At 32.9% G+C, this 23,061-nt stretch overlaps 1 protein-coding gene across 8 annotated transcripts in view; it reads right to left on the minus strand.

Moving 5' to 3' along the window:
• The window catches only part of LOC117159676 (putative G-protein coupled receptor CG31760), a 66,124-nt gene that overhangs the window by 26,034 nt on the left and 17,029 nt on the right, over positions 1 to 23,061 (minus strand). For 7 of the 8 annotated variants that reach the window (XM_076618977.1, XM_076618974.1, XM_033339738.2 and 4 more), the window contains exons 2-3: positions 4,827 to 4,984; positions 2,970 to 3,137 (exon numbers count right to left, since the gene is read on the minus strand). In XM_076618977.1, the coding sequence (XP_076475092.1) occupies positions 2,970 to 3,132 (163 nt within the window). In that variant the 5' untranslated portion in view covers positions 3,133 to 3,137; positions 4,827 to 4,984. Of the gene's footprint in view, positions 1 to 2,969; positions 3,138 to 4,826; positions 4,985 to 5,766; positions 5,982 to 23,061 lie in introns of all 8 variants that reach the window. The other variant, XM_076618973.1, reaches the window with a different exon arrangement.

Here is a 23,061-nt window from a genome sequence, read left to right on the forward strand (position 1 = left end):
AACATATTAAAACTTGCAGTTACTCTATAGTTTAAAAGAAGATAATATACCTTTAATAATTTTTTATAGCTCTAACTCTTAACGAATATTGAATATTTGTATAATATTTGATTAAATTATTATTTTATCTCCACAACATTTCTGAATGTTAAAGAGCATTTATCTGATGCTAGTATAATTTCAATGACTTGCAATGTAACTACTAATAGACTTTGCTTATATCACTATCGTATATATCTCTCTGAATTTCAAGAAAATGAATGTTTAGTCGAACACATTGAACTGTAATAATTCTGAATTTTGATAAGATCATGACTTTTCTAATGAAATTTATTTCTAATGAACGTTAGTTTTCAATTTTACACGCTATTATTAAATAAACAATTGATTAACGCAGTTACTTGCGATATTTTCATTCTCACGATTATCGATTCCTCTCCAACCGACACAAGGCACAACTTGCGCGCATTGTGAGTTAATTTGAAACTCAGCCGAAGCGCCATAAGCTTGTTGAAATGTTGTCAGATGAATATTGGTTTCGCTGTTCGGTCGAGGATGTGTAGCCCTAATCAATTGGAACATCTAGGAAGTCAACTAGGATATGTTACATGGGAAGAACCTTTGCTCCTACTAGGCCCTGTTTGACCCTAGACTAATTAACGCAAACACATCGATTCGGGAGCATCGGCCTCCTTTCGTGTAGTCGTAGTCGATTCGAGCTATGGAAAAGGACGTTCAAATAAAATTACGTTTACTCTGAGTACAGAATTACGTGGTGTAATATAATCGGTTCTTTCAGGCGACTGCAAATTCGCGTCATAATTTTAGCTCAATCTCTTCTCCACATTTGTGTTATTTTTCTTGACTCTCTATTTTTGATAAATTTCAACACTCCAATTCTCATAGCTTAGGTCGCGATGCAACATCTATTTGCTAACTTCTACTTCCATCGATATACAGTAACAAATTTCGAGGGTGTATTTCGACATATAAAGTGTACGTACTTCTTTTGTTATTACTAATTACAAACTTTTTTGGCGAACAGCGGAAGACTTTAATTCTGCATAAGGGAAATAAGCAAGTTGGTATAAACACTGGCCGAAAACACGAACGAACAAATTGTACGTATAACAGGTGGAAATAAAATGAATTGAACTTTCTGTACGCACGTACGGATGATATTTATTGTACAAAATAGTCGGGAAACCTCATATCGTCGCTTTCTTTTTGCCACTTAAAGTTAATCAAATATTTGCAAGAACACGTCATGAAAGCATTCGCTCGATATTTACGCAATAAAAACAGTCGGAGCGTTTTTGAAGCATCCGTAGAGCATTCGAGAATGCTCGATTGGATCCACGAAACTGAATTCTGCAACGGATACGCGTTTCCACTTTTATTTTTTAATTTTGCTAGAGTGAGGAACGAAAGGATATTCATTCGCCTGATGCAAGCGCACCATTGCAACCAAAATTCACTTACACGATCATACGTTACCCGTATATATGTACAACGCAAGCGTGTATAACAATAATCTCTTTAAAGCCAACTGTTTTATTTTATTCAAACGAACTCGAATCCATTCGTTAGCAGCCATCGTATTTCAAATAGAAATGATATCTCGGTTAAATAATTAATTACTTAATATTCGTTGTAAGTTCTTGTCACAATTAAAGTAAAAATTAACCGAGGCAGACACGGCGAGACTACAAGAATTTTGAATCTAATCACGAGTCTTAGGATGATAGAATTCGACATTTCCAATTTTAATACAATTGCTAGGATTGATGTACATGATACAGCTATTCGAAGAAAGTCACATTTTCCAGCTGAAATAAAAGCATGATTGCTATTCTATACTGTTGAATCGCTATGATAGTAGAGCAGAATTCTGCAATTATTGTGAGAAGTTGCCGCATCTTTCGCATTGTGGGGAGATTGACGTTCCGCAAATTCCTTTTTATACAGACCTATGTGCTAAGTGGAGTTAGAAGTCAGTAATCTTGTTAGTGACAGCTTGAATGCCCAAACCAATGGAATGGTAGATCGTTGGGAAATAGAACCTATCGAGCGCATTCTCCCCTCTGTAGTGAGATCTGGTAATTGCTGTTGTTCTCTGAAGATTATTTCTTGGAACTCGGTATCAAATTAAACGCTATATACTAAATTTAAGCAATTTGCAATTCATTCTAAATTACGGAAGTTCTTCTTTGTATTTTGTGTCAGCGGAATCAGGAACGAAGATAAGTTAATTCTAATGTACAAGCGTCCGTTTTCTAGTTTTAACGTTGAATGCCTTAACAACGTAGGGCATAAAGAAAATAACGAATATACAATATCAATTATTGAGTGCTGTTACAATAGATCTCTATTTGTTGTAACGTTCGTGTTCAGCGAACAGTATTTTATGAAAGAATAAAGCATCATGTGTTTCATATTGTAGCCTTCTAAAGGCGGTTCTATAAAACCAATGTGACATTTTGTCATCGCATTCACGTCGTTCTAAATTATCAAATATAATAGAACCAAATATAAATTAAGATAAAAAAATACTTTTCAGTATTATGAGCCTTATCATACGTTGAATCGATTTGTTTAGAAATAATGCGAAAATAATAGAAAGATTCGAGAACTAAGAGACTCGTGTGAATTAACAACTCACTAGATGTTAGGTCAATGTTATATCTCACTTAGTACAGTACCAGTCCGATATTATTTAACGATGTATTCAGATTCGAATGAGTCAATTGGTAATGCTTTGAGCAAAGGATCGTGAAAGAGAAGTATTCGTCGTTTAAAATATATAGAAGAACAAAGAACATGCAGCCTATGAGAAAATGTTAATAAATAGAATGACGTAATATTTCAATGGCCTGTTAATTAATTACATTATGAAACATAAGAAAGTTTGTCCAAGTTAAACAAGAAGGCCACTGAAGGAGAAATTGAGAGATATTAAACTACTTTACCCTTTTCGTATCGAAAATCTCGCTGCTGGTAGTTGTAGAAAGAGACGGTACCGAGGTCGAGGTAGCCGTCGTTACAGTAACGTACGCCATCATTGTCATCGTCGTCATCGTCGCAGGAAACAGGGCCCAAAGCCAAGATTTGCCCATCCCGCGTACTGCTCATTTGTACTTTAAAACAAGTGCTCGTCAATTTATTCTTTGTCGCTGTTCAGAAATAGTTACATATATGATGGAACGAAGGACAACTGATAAACAGAGAATCAATATTTGTAATCTTGATGCTTAGTAGCAATACACAACGTTGAACAATGTTAAGATAGACTATAAGTAGAATTTGGAAGCAATTTAGGGCTTTGTAACTATTGAGATACTACAAGTAAATTTCACTAACATAATTTAGTCAATCAATATTATATATATATTTCAATTAAACTAATAATAATTTCTGTATAAATGGCACGTATTCGATGATCGAGAAAATAATGTAGAATTTTTGAATTGAAGAAAACGTATTGTTAGTAATGTTACTAATTTGAGCTCACAAGTGTAACGATAACTCTGCTTCTTCGACATCGAAATAATCAAACAGAGCTCGATTGGAAATTCTTTGACTTGTAAACAAACGTATAAGGGTATTAACTTAAAACAGGTAAAAAAAAGATGTACATTGGTAAACAAAGAATATTTTCAGTTTACCATTGAACTTAATCATAGCAGACTATGACACAATTTCAGACATATTGATATGGATTACGTAAGCAAAAAAGTTTCCCAGCTCATATACTGGATAGGAATACAATTATTTTCTAACATAAGAAAACATATAGAGTTCACTTTGCAGATATCGGTAAAATTTACATTAATAAAATATAAATTTCGTATTACTAGAAATCTGTCGATTTTATTTGATTAAGACGACTACATTTATTAAATTCGTTACAGTGTAATTAACTTCTAGAATAAAATAGTAAAATTGTTAATTGTGCATACAGAGGAAGGTATATAGTAATATAGAGTCGTGCTGATGATTTGGAACTGTAACAAATCTAACGATAAAAATAATATTTTAAGTGATACGTGTTGTACAATTATACATACATACGTAATTTAAGTACATGTTACAGAAACGAATTTTCAAGTATGTTTATTCAGTGTTACAATTTCAAGTATTTACTCGTATTTTTGATTTAGAACTTCTGGCAAATTCTTTGGATGTTAGTAATTTCCAGTTGCTTGATCGTAATTATAGCTCTTCTAATGAATCCAAAATATTTTGAAGCATATTTACATTTCTGTGAGAGAAAGCTTCACGAAGCTTTTTAATTACTTATAGATATTAATAGAAATTAATTATAGATATTAATACAACTCTATATAGCTCACCAAGTCAACTTTAATCCTTTTAACTTAAAAAAAAACTCAAGTCGTTTGATCCACTTTCAAAGCAGTTACTCTGTTTTAAATCAGTCATAAGATGCCTAATTAGTCATCAGAGTAACTGTAGATTCAAGCTCCTTTTTACGCATAAAAAGCATTTGATACAATTTCAAAAAATATAGGTAACTTTCGCCTGACTTTAATATTTGTATTTGGCAATTTATTTTTCCTGTCTTTCTTAATTAAACATATTTGTAAATACGTCCTGCATAAATAAACAAACTTTGTAATTAAACGTATTACTCAAAATAATGGCAATAATATAATACAATAGATTAAAATCTGACACTTTGCACGATGTTTGATCGTAAAACTAAATCGTTTGCTTATTGTTAGCATATTTAAGTATTGCGATACAGAAACTAATATCTACCGAATTAAGTAAGAATATGGAAACTTCTGTTTCGTATAAAAACGAACCTTTTTCTTTTGCATTCAAGTGGTACCAAGTTTGAGCCCCGGATCCATGGGGCGTTCATCCACCCCCTCTGATTTCCTCGACATTCTCCTCGATGATTTTCTTAATCTTCTTTGATTACCTGCCACTTTCACCGATTGTTCATCACGAAGAGGTGGTTCTGTTAAACAGAAATTATTTGTTTATGCATTGTAACATTTATTTAACAAACACGATACAGAGATATCTAAGACAAGTCATTATATCTAAGACAAGTTACATTTATTAAAACGTTAGTTACAAATATTACAGAATACGTTAATGCTTAGGTAACAGAGTTTAGTAATTTAGTTAATTGGTTACGCTATTTATGATTTGTAACTTTTACATGGAATCAACCAAATTCGGGTTTGCTCAATGCGAGCTTGAAGATATAAAGTTCCACCGTTTATATCGAATTGCCATAACCCAGATTACTTTAGATCATATGTATACAAAATCACTGACTATTTCACGTATATACACGAGCAGGGACGTCATTCAGATTGACAAAAATTTCATATCGATTTAGAAATTTGTTTAAAAATATCAAAAGTACCGTCTTCTGCGAAGTTATTGTGATATAAAAACCACTGAAAATAATTATTCTTGAAGTATTCTTGATGAGACATTTGTTTTACATTTCGTATGAATGTAATTTGCAATATAAAATGTCTCGAATATATAAAAGTGCAATATATTTTATTTTCCAGAGAAAAATATTTGTTTAAATTGTCGATGCATATTTACTCATTTTTACACGAATAATAATATACGTGATAGACCCGAATTTAGTAGATTTTTAATATTTCCGCGTAATACGCCGTTCAAAGTGTTTCGGTGGTTTAATAATGTAACCGAAACAAACAAATTGGAAATATAATTCTTCCCTTAGGGAAGGACATTATTTTTTGCACGACATACTTTATGTTGTAGCAGAAGAGTTTTCCCTTTTGAAACACGGTTGTAATATCAACATCGTGCTCGCGGTGAAAATTATTTCAGTGTCGTGCTTCGTGCTAGAAGAGGCGCTAATTTAAATAAAGTAGTCCATGATAGGGTTCCTCGAGGGTCTTCCTACAATTCGCCCAATGATATGATTGCGCGCCGTTATAAATTTCTCTTTCTACTTCTGGCTCCTGCATTTACAAAATAAGTTTACCATTTATTATACACCTATAATGGATCCCCAAATTATTTGACGGCTGCTTGTTCAAACAATTTGATGATTAAATTTGGTGTTAAAATTATCGATATATAAATATTATACAACTATTCATATATAAATTGAAGAATGAATTGTTTTCTGTGACAAAAGTAATTAGTTCCTCGTTAACAGTAAATACGATGAAATATTTACTGCTAAATATATGGAGAACAAATAACCCATTTTGCTCGCGAGAACATTTTTTAATAAAGGAACATGCATGTGCATTTAAATATACTAATTATTATACAAAAGTTTTAGAAATTTACAAAATTGTAATGTCTAATTCTTATTCATAATAGTCAATTTTATTAAAAATATTCGACACCGTCGGATATCTAATGCTTTGGAAAATTTGAATATTTTATATTCGGTATCTCCATATCATACGCGTATTGCGATGCATACTCGGGCATCTTGGACGAATTGACATTTTCGCGAACTCAGTACGCCGATAGATATATTTTTTCGAACACTTTGGCTGTTTGAAATGTGAACATGATCGTAAAAGACAAAATGATATTTCCCAGTCACACCACTCTCAACGGCATTTAACATCATCGTAAACTCTCACACAATTTAGCGTAAACACCCGTCGATTTTCTTGAGAACAGAAGACATAAGCGCAGCAATTTTCCGTATACTCGGAAGTATCGTATTATCAGGAGGCTGACTTGCGAGATATAATTGACTAATCCTACGTTCCACCAAAGAGACGCGATCCTCCAAGCTAATCTTGGAGGGAAGTTTTTGAAGGGTGTGAGACCTTCAGAATCAGAAACGGAAGATTAGAACATTTCACAGTTTGTTTGTATTTTAGACTTTCGTACCACTTCGGATAATTTTAGAATTTTATAGCCTTCGGATCGTTTTACAAGTTTGTTCGCCTTAGAACGTACCAAAACTTATATTTTACGAATTTCGAACTTTCAATCGTTTAAACTTTTACTTTGAATTTTAAACTTTACTTTGCTGTATATTAGTTTTCGCGATAGACGAACTTTTGATCTATAAATGACTATAAATTTATTTGAAGCTGATATAGTACATTTTGGAACAAAATAATACGTATTCTTCGATGAATCGAGGTGTAATATTTTTGGATAAGTTATGGTGGATGAAAGATCCAAAGACTGCAATATATACGTTTATACAAATTTATAAAAATCTATATACATAATTGTTTAGTGAAGTAGATAGAATAGCGAAGTAAAGCTAATTTTGAGTATTCTGGTTGTTATTCCTAAGACAGAATTGTGTGTAAATTCTAATTTCCTAAAAACAAATTTATTTGTTGATTCGTAAGTAATTGTACTATAACCGATCTTAGATTTAACAATAGCTGTGTACGTATTTATTAATTCAAATTATATCTGCTATTACTTTGAAAATGTTTAAACAAATATTACGTTCTTCTTTAAAATTCATAATTTAATACCGAATCATAATTTCTTAACGATTAGCATGCCTAAAATTTGAATTCAGTTGATCTGTTTATTAATCAAACTTATTTCCGACAAATAATTTCGTATTCAGTGCATTTCATTTTAGAAGAAACTGGAACCTGATTTATTTGCCCAAATTTGTAGCTTATTTAACGTGCCTCGCAGAATAACTTGAGAAGTAATTACTCGCACGTCTGTGTTCTTTGTATAAAATAATAAATCATTTGCTGATAGACAAACTTCTACTGTAATTACAAGAGATAGGATACATGTGGGAGATTTCCAGCATATTCTCAGAGAGCTTAAATTATTCAAGATATTTAACGTTTTCTTTCTGTAAATCATACAGCAGATTAAATATTTTACACCATAAGGCACGTATGATGTGGTTGAAATAACATATTTACGCTAGATATCATTTATTTAGTTACATATCATCACAGTACTATATCATAGTACTATATAGCTATATTAATACAATGATATATGTATGTATATGCAGTTAGGTATATTTATATTTGTGTCTCTATATAAAAATATCTTCTTTTATATATCGAGGTTTATCGTTATAATTCTGTTCCTTCCCTATTCATCTAATTGTAAGTATAGTCTTCCCACCTTTATAGTTGATTGCACGTAATTGAAAATGTTTTTTGCCTCTTGTCTGCTCTCGAGATGTAGTGCCTGGAGGAAGCCGTTTTTTCTTTATCTCGTTATTTGAGAATCAAATCCAAATATACAACTATAATTCTTACAGCTGTTGGAGCTGTTGTAAAGAAAACTTTTCAATTGAATTTTTAAAGGATTGTAAGCGATTAGTTCCATCGATGAAACCATCGATGTAAAATCTGTAACTTACAACGTTTTCTTCTCGATCCCACATTTTTCAACATTTTTAAAATAAGGATTCAACATTGTAACTTCCACGCGACGACAAAAACTCGAATATCTTGTGTTACAGATATATATTAGATTATATAATAATCTTTGATTTATAAACGCTAACATAATCGGATACGCAACAATTTTTCGAAGGCGAAGTCAACAAAGATGTATGTTTATATGAATCAATTAGGCGATGTTTAATTATAGATTTCAAGCAAAATATTTTATTATCAAACCTTTGAAATTTTTATTTGATCTATGTATAATCGTAACTTAAGATTAGAGCGAATATTTAATTGTTAAATGGATCAAGGATTGAATTAGTTGCTTAATCGCATATTAAATTAGCGATTATAGTTATTAAAATCTTTTTCGTCGTAAAATTGAGACTTGAATCTAACTTGGAATCTAGTATCTTTTTGCCTGATTAACTTCTTATAATAGCAAGAAGAAAGTTAGCTTCTTTATACGTCGCAGAATTTTTCATTCATTTCATTGCAATAACCAAATTCTGCCATGTTCTGGCTATTAGCCGAAATTTTGTTTTTAAATTTATATTTTACCTAGTATATTGCACACACACTTATGTGAATTTATAGCCCCGTGCGTATTGATATGTATCAGGTTATTGAGAGGGATACACAGAATATGTTGAAGGCTGAGTAAATCCTCACGTTTCACTTGTCAAAGACGAGTGGATAACTTGGTGGAAAATGAAATTATGATACAGCTTTTGTCGTGAAATATGATGAAATTAAAACTAAGTTTAGGTATGCTTCAAATTAAACTACACTGTTTGACGAATGTACAAGTTATGCTTTTGGAAGAGAAACGCTTTTCGTTAGCGAAAAGTTTTAGTAAGAGTAGTAGTCATACTTTCCAAGCTTTTCTGTGATATTTCATATATTTTCCAATTTGAACATTTTCTATCGACAGTAGATTTTTATTTATATAATATTATATATTTATTTCATTTTATGGTATATTCCTTATTACAGGTGGCGTCAGGAAACAAGAAAATTATTGTATATATGTATGTGTAATACATGTGTTTACTGATTGTACGAGCTAAGAATGAATTAGCAATTCATTGAACGGTTAAATCATAGTTTCTTGGTGCTGAAAAGAACGGAAATCGAGTGGAAGGAACAAAGTCTGGATAATGTTAAATCGATAATCGTAGTGAAGTAATAAAGAGAAATCAGGAATTTAAATTAATATATACTTTGAATATACTACGAAATATACTACGAAATATACTTTGAATACAGTTTAATGCAATAGTTTAATGATAGTTTAAACTACTGAAGCGATAAAATGTTTGTCGTAAGTGTAACGTTATTTCAAAGTAACACAAATACGTATAAGGCAATTTTGTGTATTTATTACAAAACCTACAATGTTATCGAAAATAGACTTGCTTTGTGATTTAATTTGTACAGTTACGTTATCGTTAAGTATTTATTCGATATTTTTACAACAGTGATAATTATATGCTCGTTTTACGTCCACTTTAGTTAACACTTTAAAATAATTAGAAAATAATTATATTATCTTTCATATTATCGTTGCACTGCAAAATTTCTAATACTTCAACGGTTAAAGAAACTATACACTTTCGAGTTAATTTCAAAGAAAGTGGTGATACATACTAGATAGTCTTCGAAATATAAATTTATATAATTAATTACAAACTTTAATCATATAATTAAATGTCATAAAATAGAAATCTTATTTTTCGACAATATCACATTAGATCTCAAGTTTGACAATTCGCCTCTGTACTTTTGCTCTTTCAATTTTATTCATAAAAAACGGAGAGAAATAATAGTACTATAAATTGATGTTTTATCTCGAAAACTATAACAATGGATAAGAGTAATAGATTCGACGAACAGATTAAAACATTCCTCGTTACGTTCTTTTTCCCATCGGCACGTTTCATTCAAGTTTTAATAAGTTTTTGTCTAGGTGGTTAGAACTGGCTTTTCCAACAAAAGAATTAAGAGAGCTACATGTCGATTCCAACGCTCAGTCACTGTATCGGAAATATCGTTTGTTGGCTGTACACGGCTTTGAAGAGAACACTGATTCTCTCAGTCTTTCCATTTGAACAATGACGCTTTTCGATGTCGTTTGGCACAAACAGATAGTAACTTACAGACGACAATTTTTCCTATGAAACGTGTAAATTTTTCAAATAAGTGCAAAGTTGAAATTCCGCAAATACTTTAAAAAATGACGCTTTCAAACCGATACGATTCCACGTAAATCTTGTCACAGTTACAATCAGTTGCAAAAGTCTACACGCTTTCCTATATTTTCCTCATTACAGCGCTCATGAAATTTCAAGATATTTCGAACTGTATCTCGTAAAAGTTTTCTATAGTAAGTGCTTACTTCTATGGATCACTATACATAACAATTTAAATTGCTGGGTTATCATTACCTGCGTGAATAACACTACCTACGTTGAATTTGTGTTCGAAATTCTAATTATTAATTAAAAAACTTTTTCACTGTTTCTCGTAATCACTGTCCATTTGGTCTATTTCAATTGACATGATTCTAAAGTGTACTAATATAAAAGACTGTCAAGGTTCTTGCGATAAAGGTCTACTTGATGAACATTCCTCGACGTGAGACCTCGAACTAGTTCCGTTGCCCTCGGGAATCCTGTTCAGGGCCAAAGGTATTACGAAGTCGCGTTAAACGTCTTGTTTTTTATCGCATTTTTAAATCCAACTAAGGTACGATTATTGAAAATTCATTTGTTTTTATCTATGAAGAAAATCTTGATTTATATAGATAATAAAATACTCCAAAAATTAAGGGACAAAGAAAACTATACAATTTCTTAAAATTATAAGTGTTTGTGCATTGGGAATTAAGTTTGCGCACAGAGTATCTTTACTGGAGGCAATAAATTTTCATTGATAAGAAAAAATGGAAAATATTTTGATAAATCATTTTTCTTAAGATCATAACTTTTCAAATTACACAATCATCATCGTCGTTATTATATGTATAAATTTGGTGTTTCTCTTGCGAAAAATAGAGAAATATAGAATAGAGAAGAAAATATAAAATATAAACTATAAAATGTTTCTATTTGTATCTCACGAAATAGAATATTCATATCAAACAAATATATCATATCAATGAACCGTTGAAAGTGTGTCAGGAAGTGATTTATTTTAGAGTTATTTTAAATCGTAACTGTTATTGATTCACTCTAAATATGAGGGGTTACCAATGAACAAAAATTTACCACTTAATTTCGTGTATGATCCTCAATAGAAAATGTCATACTTCTAAAATATCAATAGTTAAGAAGAATGATTAATGACTATTCCAGCCAATTTCCCTAAATTTTAACTTGTTTTGATGATTTAATTGAATTTCTATCTCGCATAATACTAACTGTACAGATATTTATATAACTATGCCATTCAACGGATTTCAGGCTTTCTAAGATGATCATGTCTGAAGCAGAGAATTTTTAAAAAGCTTGCATATTAATCTTTCTTTATGTTTACTTTTCTAAATATTTATTTTTAAGACGCGTTGTAACCTCGGAATTTCTTCATAGCAAATTAATTTATCCTCTACGACGCTTTCGTTGAATTCCAACAAAACGCATCCTCAGATGGCCAATAGAAGGATGACTGCAAGCTGAGCGAGAGCTAGGTCGATTCTGCAATCAACTCGGATCAAACTGAGCTATCCGCCGAGATTTCTGGCCAGTAAAACTAAGATGCAAGAACCTTCAAAGGATATCAAGACCCTTCGTAAACTTACCTCAATCATCAAATGTACGTAAGCGATCGTACCGGCGGCTAAATAGCTCGTGGGTTAATTGAGTTGTGAACGATGGCCCTAGGGTGTTCAACGTCCCCTCCTTGTAATTGCAACCGTCCCTTTTGCACAGCGAGCTCTGTAGGATTGACCCTTAGTACTCGTAGCTGCATGAAAATTGTATGGAGAATCTTGAAAAAATTGTGAGTCTGTACATTACGAATGTAGGAACTCATCTGCGACTAACCTAGGGAGATACAGGATAGAAATATTTGCTTCCTTCCATCCTGAAATGGAACTTTCAGCCTATTGAGTCAATACCAATAGAGTCTAAAAGAACGTCACCTTCTAAAAAGGAGCAGACAACACAAAGTAGCGAAGAGGAAGGCTCACAGAGACACAGATGCATTGCTCGAGACATATTTGGTATTCCGTCGACATCTGTCATAGTATAGAAAAATCATAAGAGTGCACATTTCCAAGTATTCGCTCCTCGAAGAAATGGGACGAGAGAAGGACGCCAGGAAGCCAAAGAGACTTAGCCGTCCAACTATACGCGCCCTAGGAATGTTGCTAAAATATCATCCAATAATAGAATAATATAGAATAATATAGAATGGTATAGAACAGTATAGAATAACAGAATCGAGTCCAATGCGATCCCAGATCCAGCGGATCCACTAGCTGAGAACTGTGACACTTGAAAATAAGAGGATCGGAACTATGCCGGGGTCTTGCCCCAAAAACCGACTAATACCGGAGTAGATTGTTCAAACAGGGATAAATTTAGGGAGGATTTAACTCGATAGAGATGTCCTATGAAATGTGTGCAGAGATAATATATGGCCAAAATCAGTGCACCATCCGCACACTAACATGCTGGTCGACGATTCCTGGAATCTTAGGAAAGGTTCCTCTCAAGTTCCTCTCAAAGGTCATTGATTGTAAGATGAGCGTTGTACCTGGTATGCCTAGAACAAGCCATAGCGTTAGAGCGGTAGGAGACAGAATGAAAATTCAGTAGGAAAAATTAAGTAAAAGTTCAAGAATTAAAAATGCAGAGAATGGTGTATAAAAAAATGTATAATTCCATTTTAAAAAGTTAAACTTCAAATTATCGAAACGCCTTCACTTTCGAAGGAGATACGTGTACCGCGTCATACGTTAATCGAAAACATCTAACTTTTCCTGATGAAATCAATTCTTCTCTTCTATCGTTTTAACGCTATAGGACTAGTTCCAATTGCGTGGGACACCCTGTATATCTTTTCGAAGATTCGAGGCGGAGGCGACGTGACTGTAACTTGTGTCGCGATGTGTTCAGACCACCTTCATGAAAGTCCGGTCGTGTCCGGAAGTGATCGATGAGGTCCTTGGCCAAACCAAACAACGAAAAGTTCTAGGTACCTCCGTCTTAAGAAAGGCGGAAGATAGTAAGGAAGGAACCAATAAGCAAGAGATCCTTCCGAGGGATAGCACGTGGCCTCCTGAGAAATAAATTGCCGATCTTCGATGGCTAAAGTTCTAACGAGGTAGAAGACGTAGAGGTAGAAGTCGTAGATCCTTAAAACTGAAGCTTTCCTCGACACAAGACAGTACAGCCGCAATGCGCCCCAACGGCAATGAAGGTAAGCGGAAACTTTAGTTCAAGGTTTATATATCGGACAGAGCTGATTAATAAACGATATCTACCGAAAAGACAGCAAACACTAACTCTAACCCTAACCTAATCGTAACCCAATTGTCAGATACGATGTAAATGTGCGCTACGTTGCTTGGATTAGTGGAGTTGGAGGTTTGATATTTGCAGATAAGAGTACCCTTGCATTCTCAAGAGCACCTTTCAACTATGTCCCTACCAAGCCTAATTCCACGATAGAAGAACCAGATCCACTTTTGTCACTTCTAGAAGATGGAAAGTGATGCTAAATTTTAAAAAGATAACTTAACAGATCAGCAGCTGGCAAGTGAAGGACTATTGTTAATTACATTTTTACTTAACGACAATTTTACATGTGCGTCTGAGCAAACTTATAGGAACTCAATAGCGACTAACCAGCTTCTGTACAAAAAGAACTAGAGCAAGGAGTCAAGGAAGAGATGGAAGTCACTGAAAACCGTATATGAAACTCATTGTCAGGTGATGAACATAAATATAACGCCACCGACACCTCGTAGAAGGCGAATTGTCTGAAGAAATAAAAAAAGTGCAGGAATAAGATACCCTGGTGAGAGCTGAAGAAGCTACCTACCATCGGTATCCGTAAGCTACTAAACGGGCAATAAAAGCCAACTCAGAGCTCGCATGAAAGCTTATAATAATGTTTCGAAACGGAAAACCTGACGAAGACTACAGGATAGTTGGATCCTTCAATTTACGGTTAGGTTCGGGAGAATATTCGGCACGAGTTCTCTAGCAGAATTAGATATTCAGTTCTCAAACAGTAGGCTCATTGAGTAATCTAAGTAAACTCTGTCAAATGAAGGCATATTTCTTCGGATTAATTGACCTCTTTGGGACTGCCATAGACGTAAATGACCGGCGTGAGAGATTTTAGAGAACAAAGTAATAATCTCAAAGACTATTATGTCCTCTAAAGGATATAAAAACACAAGCATCGGCGGAATCTTCCCGCCATCCTACAGAAGATGGAAGATAAACTCTTAAAATATGAGAGCCACATATCTCCTTGACTTTAGAGTGTACGTTTAAAAATAAAAAACAACTCAGGGTGGTCTTTATATCCAAAATGGGGTGATAATAGGTGTCCAAATTCTTCAGTCCTATCAATTGCTCACACTTTTTGCTGCAAATGCTGGAGAAATTGATTCGTACGTTCATAAATGAAGACTCGTTGATACACAAGCATGCACATCGGATCGAAAAATCTGTAATTCTGTGGTACGATGGAGGACATCTAGAGAATTTGTCCTGCGCATCCTTTTTGACGTTGAACGTGCTTTTGATAGTATTTTCTTCGATACCATGATACGTAAGGTACGACAATGAAATTTCACCTGGCAGACATTCGAAGACACGCCCAACTGGGTTACGCATCGATTCTCCAAACAGCAGGAGTCTCCTCGGAGAACCTGCGCTGAAGAGAAGATAGCTTTAAACCTACGTGACGTTCCATTAACATCAGAAATTTAAAGTTCCAGCTTTAGATAGATAGGACTAACGACAAACAGTTTATGATTAAATTAAGAGAAACTTCTCACTCCAAACGGACTTGTTTCTACACAGACGGATTCCAGCATCAAAGTGCTATTATGGCTGGTGTAAGGTAGGATTTGCCTTAGAGTAAGCTTCGCGTATAGTTGGAGCACTCGTGTCTCCGTCTTTCAGGTGTAAGTACTTCTAAGCCGGTGGTACTTTAGCCACGGAAATACCACAGTACTCAACAAATCTACGTTTACAGCGAGAATTGCGCTACACTCGCGTTTCTTCAGATCATAGTATTTGACAGTATAACGTGGCCTAGACTTTATGCAATGACGTAAGTATGCAACGAGTTCTAGGGCATTTTAGTATCCCATATACGTATATATAAGATTGTGAAAAAGTTGGTAAAGAACCGGTTCAAGCGGCAATTTGTCGAGCTCTGTACCTAAACGCTGGATGCGTCTCATACAAAAGCCCAATTAATAAAAATCTGCCTTTGAAAGAGCCTCAGACTCTTCGTGTACTCGACGATCATTCAGTTCTTCGTTCAGCGCATATTAGGCAACGTACAAACAAGTTTTGGAGCAAGAATATGGATATCCAAGGTGCAATGTGGAAGAAAAGCTCCCCTTCATATAATAATGCGCTGCGAGAAGCCTCTCGCAAAAGGTCCCAGAGAAATACTCTGTGTGCTCTGATCTTAGTAAGTCGAAAATGGAAGATTTCACTATGTTCGAATTTCTGCGCTTTTGTTCCATCCATCGACTTCTCGAATGATTCGAATGATTTACCATTTATAAGGCGCTCAGGTACAACGGCTCTGCTGACCTCACTTTAGTACTGGGATCGACAATTGCCAGAAATAATAGAATTTTTACATACGATTCATTTAGAAATTAAAGTTGCTAAAACTCAGTAAGTTTGAAAAGTCAATCAACTATATTATTGATCTCGTTTTTAGTATCAGTAGTAGTCTTTAAACATTACCTTATTGGAGTACATAGAGAATATAGATAGATATCATTTCTTGATAAAAGAAATATTTCATTTTCAGCATACACTATGTTTTATTACAAATACTTTCTTTTTTCAACTCAATCAATTTATTGATTGTGAGCCGTAAAAATTAACACGCGAAATTTGTGAAGAGTTTTTAAACAATTAAGAAAATTTGAGATGATACAAACGCTTCTTTTTACATGGTTAATAACAAATAAACATTCAATGCAGTTCCATTGACAACATGATGTAATTTACAAAGAGTCTAATAAAAGTTTAAATTAACAAACATGATAAATTATAAACGTAGTTGACATTTACATACATCCAACGTTAGCGAATCTGAAAGACTATTATTGTACGATTTCTGCAATTAATTCATATTGAAAATAAAGTTATTAATTAAAGTAATAATTCATATATGGAATACGCAACATAGCGAATAAAAATACGTATATATAATCGCATTTATATGACAGTTGAATGACCAGAAATGAGGAATTATCAGGATTTTAATAAATTCATAAAAGATTCATTAATATTTAAGATACTTCTAAAGTTTTCAAGATACTTTCTTTAATAGGAAAAAAGATACAAAGCTTCCTACAATAAGATTACTCTAACTCTATTTGACATTATCATTTAATGTAACGATTAAACGACCGTCTGAAAATATTTTGTCATAGTGAGATCACTGTGAAATTAAGTACCAATTTTTTAAACGCACTACTTTTTTATTACACTTACATAACATATTTACCAAATGACCAACTAGACAAATTGTAAAGTACAAGTTAAATAATAAAAAAAAACTTACATAACATATATAGTTGTATAGTATATTATTTACTCACTACATATGTCATGATATCTTTTGTAGTTCGTTCTGATTAGAATTCGATTTACATTTCAAAAAGATTTTATTATAATTTTGTTAAAACTAATGCTTGGTAACAATTCAATGTGTTTCACAATGCTTACATATCGTTAAAAATCTAATTACAGTTTGAATAGTTTCTTAATAAAATATACATAATGTATATCTTCACACAGATTTTGCATATTCATATCACTTCATGTTTTTGTATCCATAAAATTAAAAAGACACTGAGCACAGCCTTTGTGTATTTGCAATTCGAATATTTTATCTACTGATATATAAATACGAGAAAGATAAAAAATAGCTTAATAGTAAATCATAATTTGTTTAGTGGCTGTTTTCGTAAATTTATAGGCTTTAAAACATTATGTGAGCGGTATTTTTAAAGAGCATTACGCCAGATTATTTACACAGAAGTATACATCTTAGTGAATATAGTCTTTGTTTCATTCAAAACACTAGCACGAACGGACACATCAACATTTTTACAAAAATCAATAATAATAACAACTGGAAAGCCAAAAACATGTACTATAAGGTCAAATTAATTTATTCTTAAATTTAAGTTGACCCTTATCATACAGCTGACATATTTTTGTCGCCTGTTTATAGATTCACCGTGTATTTATATAAATACAAAGGTCAGTATACAGAAAGCAAAATATATTATTTTCCTTAATTTATCACGCACTAATATTTCACAACTTTAATTCAATTCACACTTGTTTTCTATCATTTTAATTAACGGTTTGAAGCCATAAAACACGCGAACAAATATTATGCTTTGATCCGATAAAGTCAACAGGTAATTGCTGGGAGGGAAGAAATTAAGGGAGATTATAGTCAGCCATAAATTCCCGACTTTTTAAGTAACGCTCCTTTTCGTTTACTCTTTCATTGATTGAAACGATACATATGTGCTACGTGGTCCCTATTTTAAAAGCGGAACGGTAAAAATAGACGATTGACCGCTTCACATAATGAATCGTTAACAAGATTTATGATATTTTTCAGGGAACTGAGACCGTATCGTCCGCACGAGGAGAGCTTTGCCGCGCGCAGTAGGGACGATCGATGCAGCCACCGGCACAACCAGCTGCCCCCAGATCTCACGACCCCGTCTCACCCTCTCTCACTCTCTCTCTCTCTCACTCTCTCTCTCACTCTCTCTGTCTCCCCATTGCATTGCTTCGCCACCATTTTCTCCTTACCATCCAACTTCCTATTTTCCCTTCTTTATCGCAATACCATAAATAATCTATCAATAATTTTCTCTTTTTTCCTAAAATTATTGTGAGCTTAAAGTTACGAATATTTTTTCACACATTTATTTGTTTTTTTATGTTATTTTCCTTTCATTCTGTACTATGGGACTAAAACTTTCGTTTCACCTACACTTCACAACGACGGATCTTCTATCTTTAGAAATAATATGTATAGATAATGCAATATGATCGTAGAATAAGCAGAAGATGCGTGCGGAATGTGAATTGAAATTCACATTATCTATTATGTCGAAACTGTAAATTCTTTCGTCTTGAAAAAGTTGGGCATAAATGGCACAGAATTTTCATAGATAAGATACGCACAATTGTATATATTCAAAATGAAAGATGCATATCTTGAGAATTCGTATATAGGGAAAAATAATGGGCGAATTTTTACCAATTTTTTCTTCTACATAAATATTTAATAAACTTTCCTCATTTATTTTAACGAATTCTTTGAATATCCCGAATTTTAGCTATATGTAACAATTATAATTGGAATATAAATGTCGATATTCTAGTCTAGATATTATCTAAGATTGCGAACGATGAATGAGACAGGCGAAAAGTATTTTGAACGAAATACGATTGTCAGTATGTTAGTATGGTACGCAAACCTGGCATGAAGTCAGGATTTTCGAATGAAGTTTGAAGTTTCGTGAACGAACGCAATGCGAAATCAGAAAATCATTAAGGAGAGAGCGTGCAAGGTTGAGAAAGTTACAGATGAATCTGATGCGAAATCAGAGGGTGTAGAATACGAACAAAGTTTGTTCCAGCATACCTGATACGAAAGCAAGAAACCATGAAAATATAAAATGATTAGACCTGAAATTCGTGTTATAATGAAGTGATAAAAAAAAAAAAGAAACAGAAAATCTCAGAGCTATTAGTAAAACCTGACATGGCAAATAACTATAGACGAATATACGTGGTTGTATAAATGTCGCTTGGTCTCTCAGGAATGTGGATTTACAAATTTTATAGGATATTATATTATTGTACATTACCCGACTCTTAACAAATATGATACAAACGAACAGCCTATTTTTGTAATAATTCGTCGATTGCAAACAATTTTGTCTTATTTTTCAAATATTTACCTACTGTCTTTTTCTGAATAGAAATTAAAATTGTAGTAGAACGTTTTAAAAGAATTAGTTTCTATTATAATTGGTGCTCATATATCGACACGCGAAACGAAAACTTTTCAAGGAATATAATCAATCAGTTTCTTATATATCTAGTCTCTTACATAGCGTCGCCGATAATGTCGTTTGTTACTGCGTCCAATTATTTTATTGGTAAATGTTATTCAGAAATTTCAATTTAAATTTCCAATTACATTTTAAATTCATTCCCATAGTGGGAACGTGAACCATTCGTTGATACGTATTCAATGAAAATTTTCCTCTATTCTGTGTTGCAAACTAAATTCAAAGTAGTTTTTAATTAACATAAATGATACTATGTGCTATTCTTGTAAATCTTCGTTGCACATTTTAAATTTAAGATAAAACACGCTGATTTCACAAGTTAATTTAATAGCATTTGTTCGTAGTAATGTGTCTGTAGCATTTGTTTGCAGTTGTAGTTTGTTAGCTCTTAAGAGAAACGTTCTACCTAACTTACTGGAAAGTACTGTTTCGTATACTATATAGTTCTTGTAGATAACGGAAACTTTAGAGGAAACTCTAAGAGTAAATTTTCATGATTTCTTATCGTTTAGACACGAAGTAATACATTAAATATACGTTTTTGCACGAAATTAGGTAGTGCCTTTTATTCAGTTAAATTAACTGCTAATTGTATAAGCGAACTTGAGGAAGGAGCAGTAGAGAAAAAGCAACCTTTATATGTAACAGTAGTCTGGCTTGAATAAATAAGATAGACAAAATAACTTTTTGATACTATATCTATGCAAATATGTGCTTTCTATTTTACGTTATTATTCGTCTAATCTATATATCTACAATAGTGATTGTGGTATATTCGTATCATTTACAATAGTGGTATGCTGGCATTTTTAAATAATCTGTTGGAAAAAATTTGTAATTAAAATTCACGAATATAACCGAGAGTACTATATATACCTATACATAATGTAACAGAAGTAATACAATAATATAATAAATAATATATAATAATATAATACAAAATCGGCTCTATGGATAAGGAAAGATCTGAAAATACGAAGAAAAATAGAGAAAGAGAAAATGAAAAAAAAAATAATTGTTGGAACAATGGTAACTCGGAAAAATAATGGAAAAAATGAAGAGCAATGGAAACTCGAAAAAAATATTCTTCTCTTGTTTAGTTTAAGCCATACGATATAAATTAGAGCCGTTACTATCACAATGCTTTCGTGTTATTGATTAGAACATTACGGTAATCGTCGAAAATTATTAATCGATAATTAAAATAAAGTAACGAAGTTGTTAAATTATGTACTAAACAAGAACCTTTTTGTCAAATACAAAAATACAAAATTACGTAATACGGTAGAACCTCGGTAACCCGGATCTCTACAATTCGAAAATATCTGTAAGAGTAGAATTTTGTTCGTTCCCTTCCGCTCTGCTCTAAAAAGTTCTACAAATCGAAACATAAACTACCTCTAACTCGAATTATTCTCTTCACGTTTAGATGCGTCATTTTATCTCTGTAACTCGAATTCAGGGAAGCTCGACCTCTGCAAATCGAAGTTTACCCCTATAAGTTAGTTTTATCACCGCTGCCTCTAGAACTCGAAGTACCGTGGCCTTGTTTTCTTGCACACTAAACTATGTATCGCCTTTCTTCGTGCCCTTGCTACTCCCACACAAACTGATTGTTTTTTGTCAGTCAAGTCGAAAGCATGTATTTATGATTTCTATCGTTATATTTGTTACGTCTCTCTACACCTTTGAATATCTCTGATCTGAGAAAATTAACCCATGTATAGAGCCTCTATAAGACGAATTTTCGTTCGTTGAATCTCTCTTGCTCGATAACGTCGATAAGCCAATATCTCCATAACTCGAAGATTTAAACTCTTCCCGTGAGATTCAAGTGATTCTACCGTAGATTCTGCTATATGTGTATGCTTATATCCTATAACTTACAATCTAATTTCAAGACAACTTGCGGGCAATTAACGTAGATTAAAAGTCGCAAAGAAGAAAAATCTTCCGTTTTTGCATACTTGAATAAATTAAAGGCAATTAAAGTAAAACGACGGAAGATGTAATGTCACGGTAAGGTATATAAAGTAAATATAAGTATTTTGGTTTTGTAGCGTAATATTACAAAAACTTGCTAATGTTTTCTCAGTTTACGGTAACTTACTTACTATTATTACGGTACTTACTATTAAAAGCAAGAAGAAGAAAACTACCATTTTTGAAATAAACAAAGAAAATAACGTGTTCCAATTTCCCAAAAAGAATACATCGAATTCGTCTTTTACTTTAAATTATTAGGCTACAGGCCGAAAGCAATATCGTGTAATGTAAAATAACCTTGAGCATTTTAAATGAAATAATATGTTCACAAGATTACGGCATGGAATAGCATTGATTTATATCTACCTTGTGGATCTCTTGTAGCAGGAGAAGCAAGTGTATACTATGGTTATTATTACATGTAACTCCTTATTAGACGTTTCATTTTGCTTATATTTCATGAGATACTTTTCTTTTCGTGTAAAAGTTACGCTTGCTTACCTTTTGTTCTACGAACATTTTGTATACGTTGCTGTATATGTTGAAACTATATATTATACGTTGCTTTCCTGCCTCGTTTCGTGCTTTTATTCGCGGCAGGTGGTGTGTGTGCAAGCAAGCTCGTCATATACAACGGCGGTCTCTTGAGAAGGAGACGGAGAGCAAAAGATCCGTAGGTGGTAGAAATTGAGTGCAAGCAAACTATATAATGCTGCTTCTATTACTTTTCTTGATTACGCTACGATTAGATGAAACGTAGCACGATCACGCAATTTTATTGATAAGCAACAACATAGTAAAACATGTTCCTCCGTGATATTAAATGATTACTGATTAATTATCAACGATTTACACCTTTTCATCTATTTAATTACATCGAGGTACCTGCAACTTCGTCTGCAATCTCCTTGTTTGATTGTGTCGATGGCGATAACTGCAGATTAAAGACAGGTAATATTGGATCAGAAAAGTAAATATATATTTGTTATAAAATTAATGCAGATTTAACGTAAATCGAAGGTAAGATGGATGAAGAGAAAATGTGATTGCCATGAATAAACAATACGTGAAAATATTGTCTTATATGTACGTATGTATTATATGTCTTTTCATTAGCCATAAGCTCGAAAATTGTTCTTCTATCACAGCGTAAATTGTTCGTAACAATATTTTCTTTACACGCAAGTATGAATTCATATGCTTACGGAATAGATGCACTCTATGATAAACGCATAATTTCTTTTTTATATTAATATAAATTTTGCACAAAGGTATAAGAAAGCTATAATAAGAGTTCATTAAATGAATATATAATATATTAGGTATTTAAAACTATTGAATGGGCAGAGTGGCTAACGTTTCTATTAT

The sequence above is a fragment of the Bombus vancouverensis genome, chromosome 5, assembly GCF_051014615.1.
Source record: "Bombus vancouverensis nearcticus chromosome 5, iyBomVanc1_principal, whole genome shotgun sequence".
NCBI classification, from domain to species: Eukaryota; Metazoa; Arthropoda; class Insecta; order Hymenoptera; family Apidae; genus Bombus; species Bombus vancouverensis.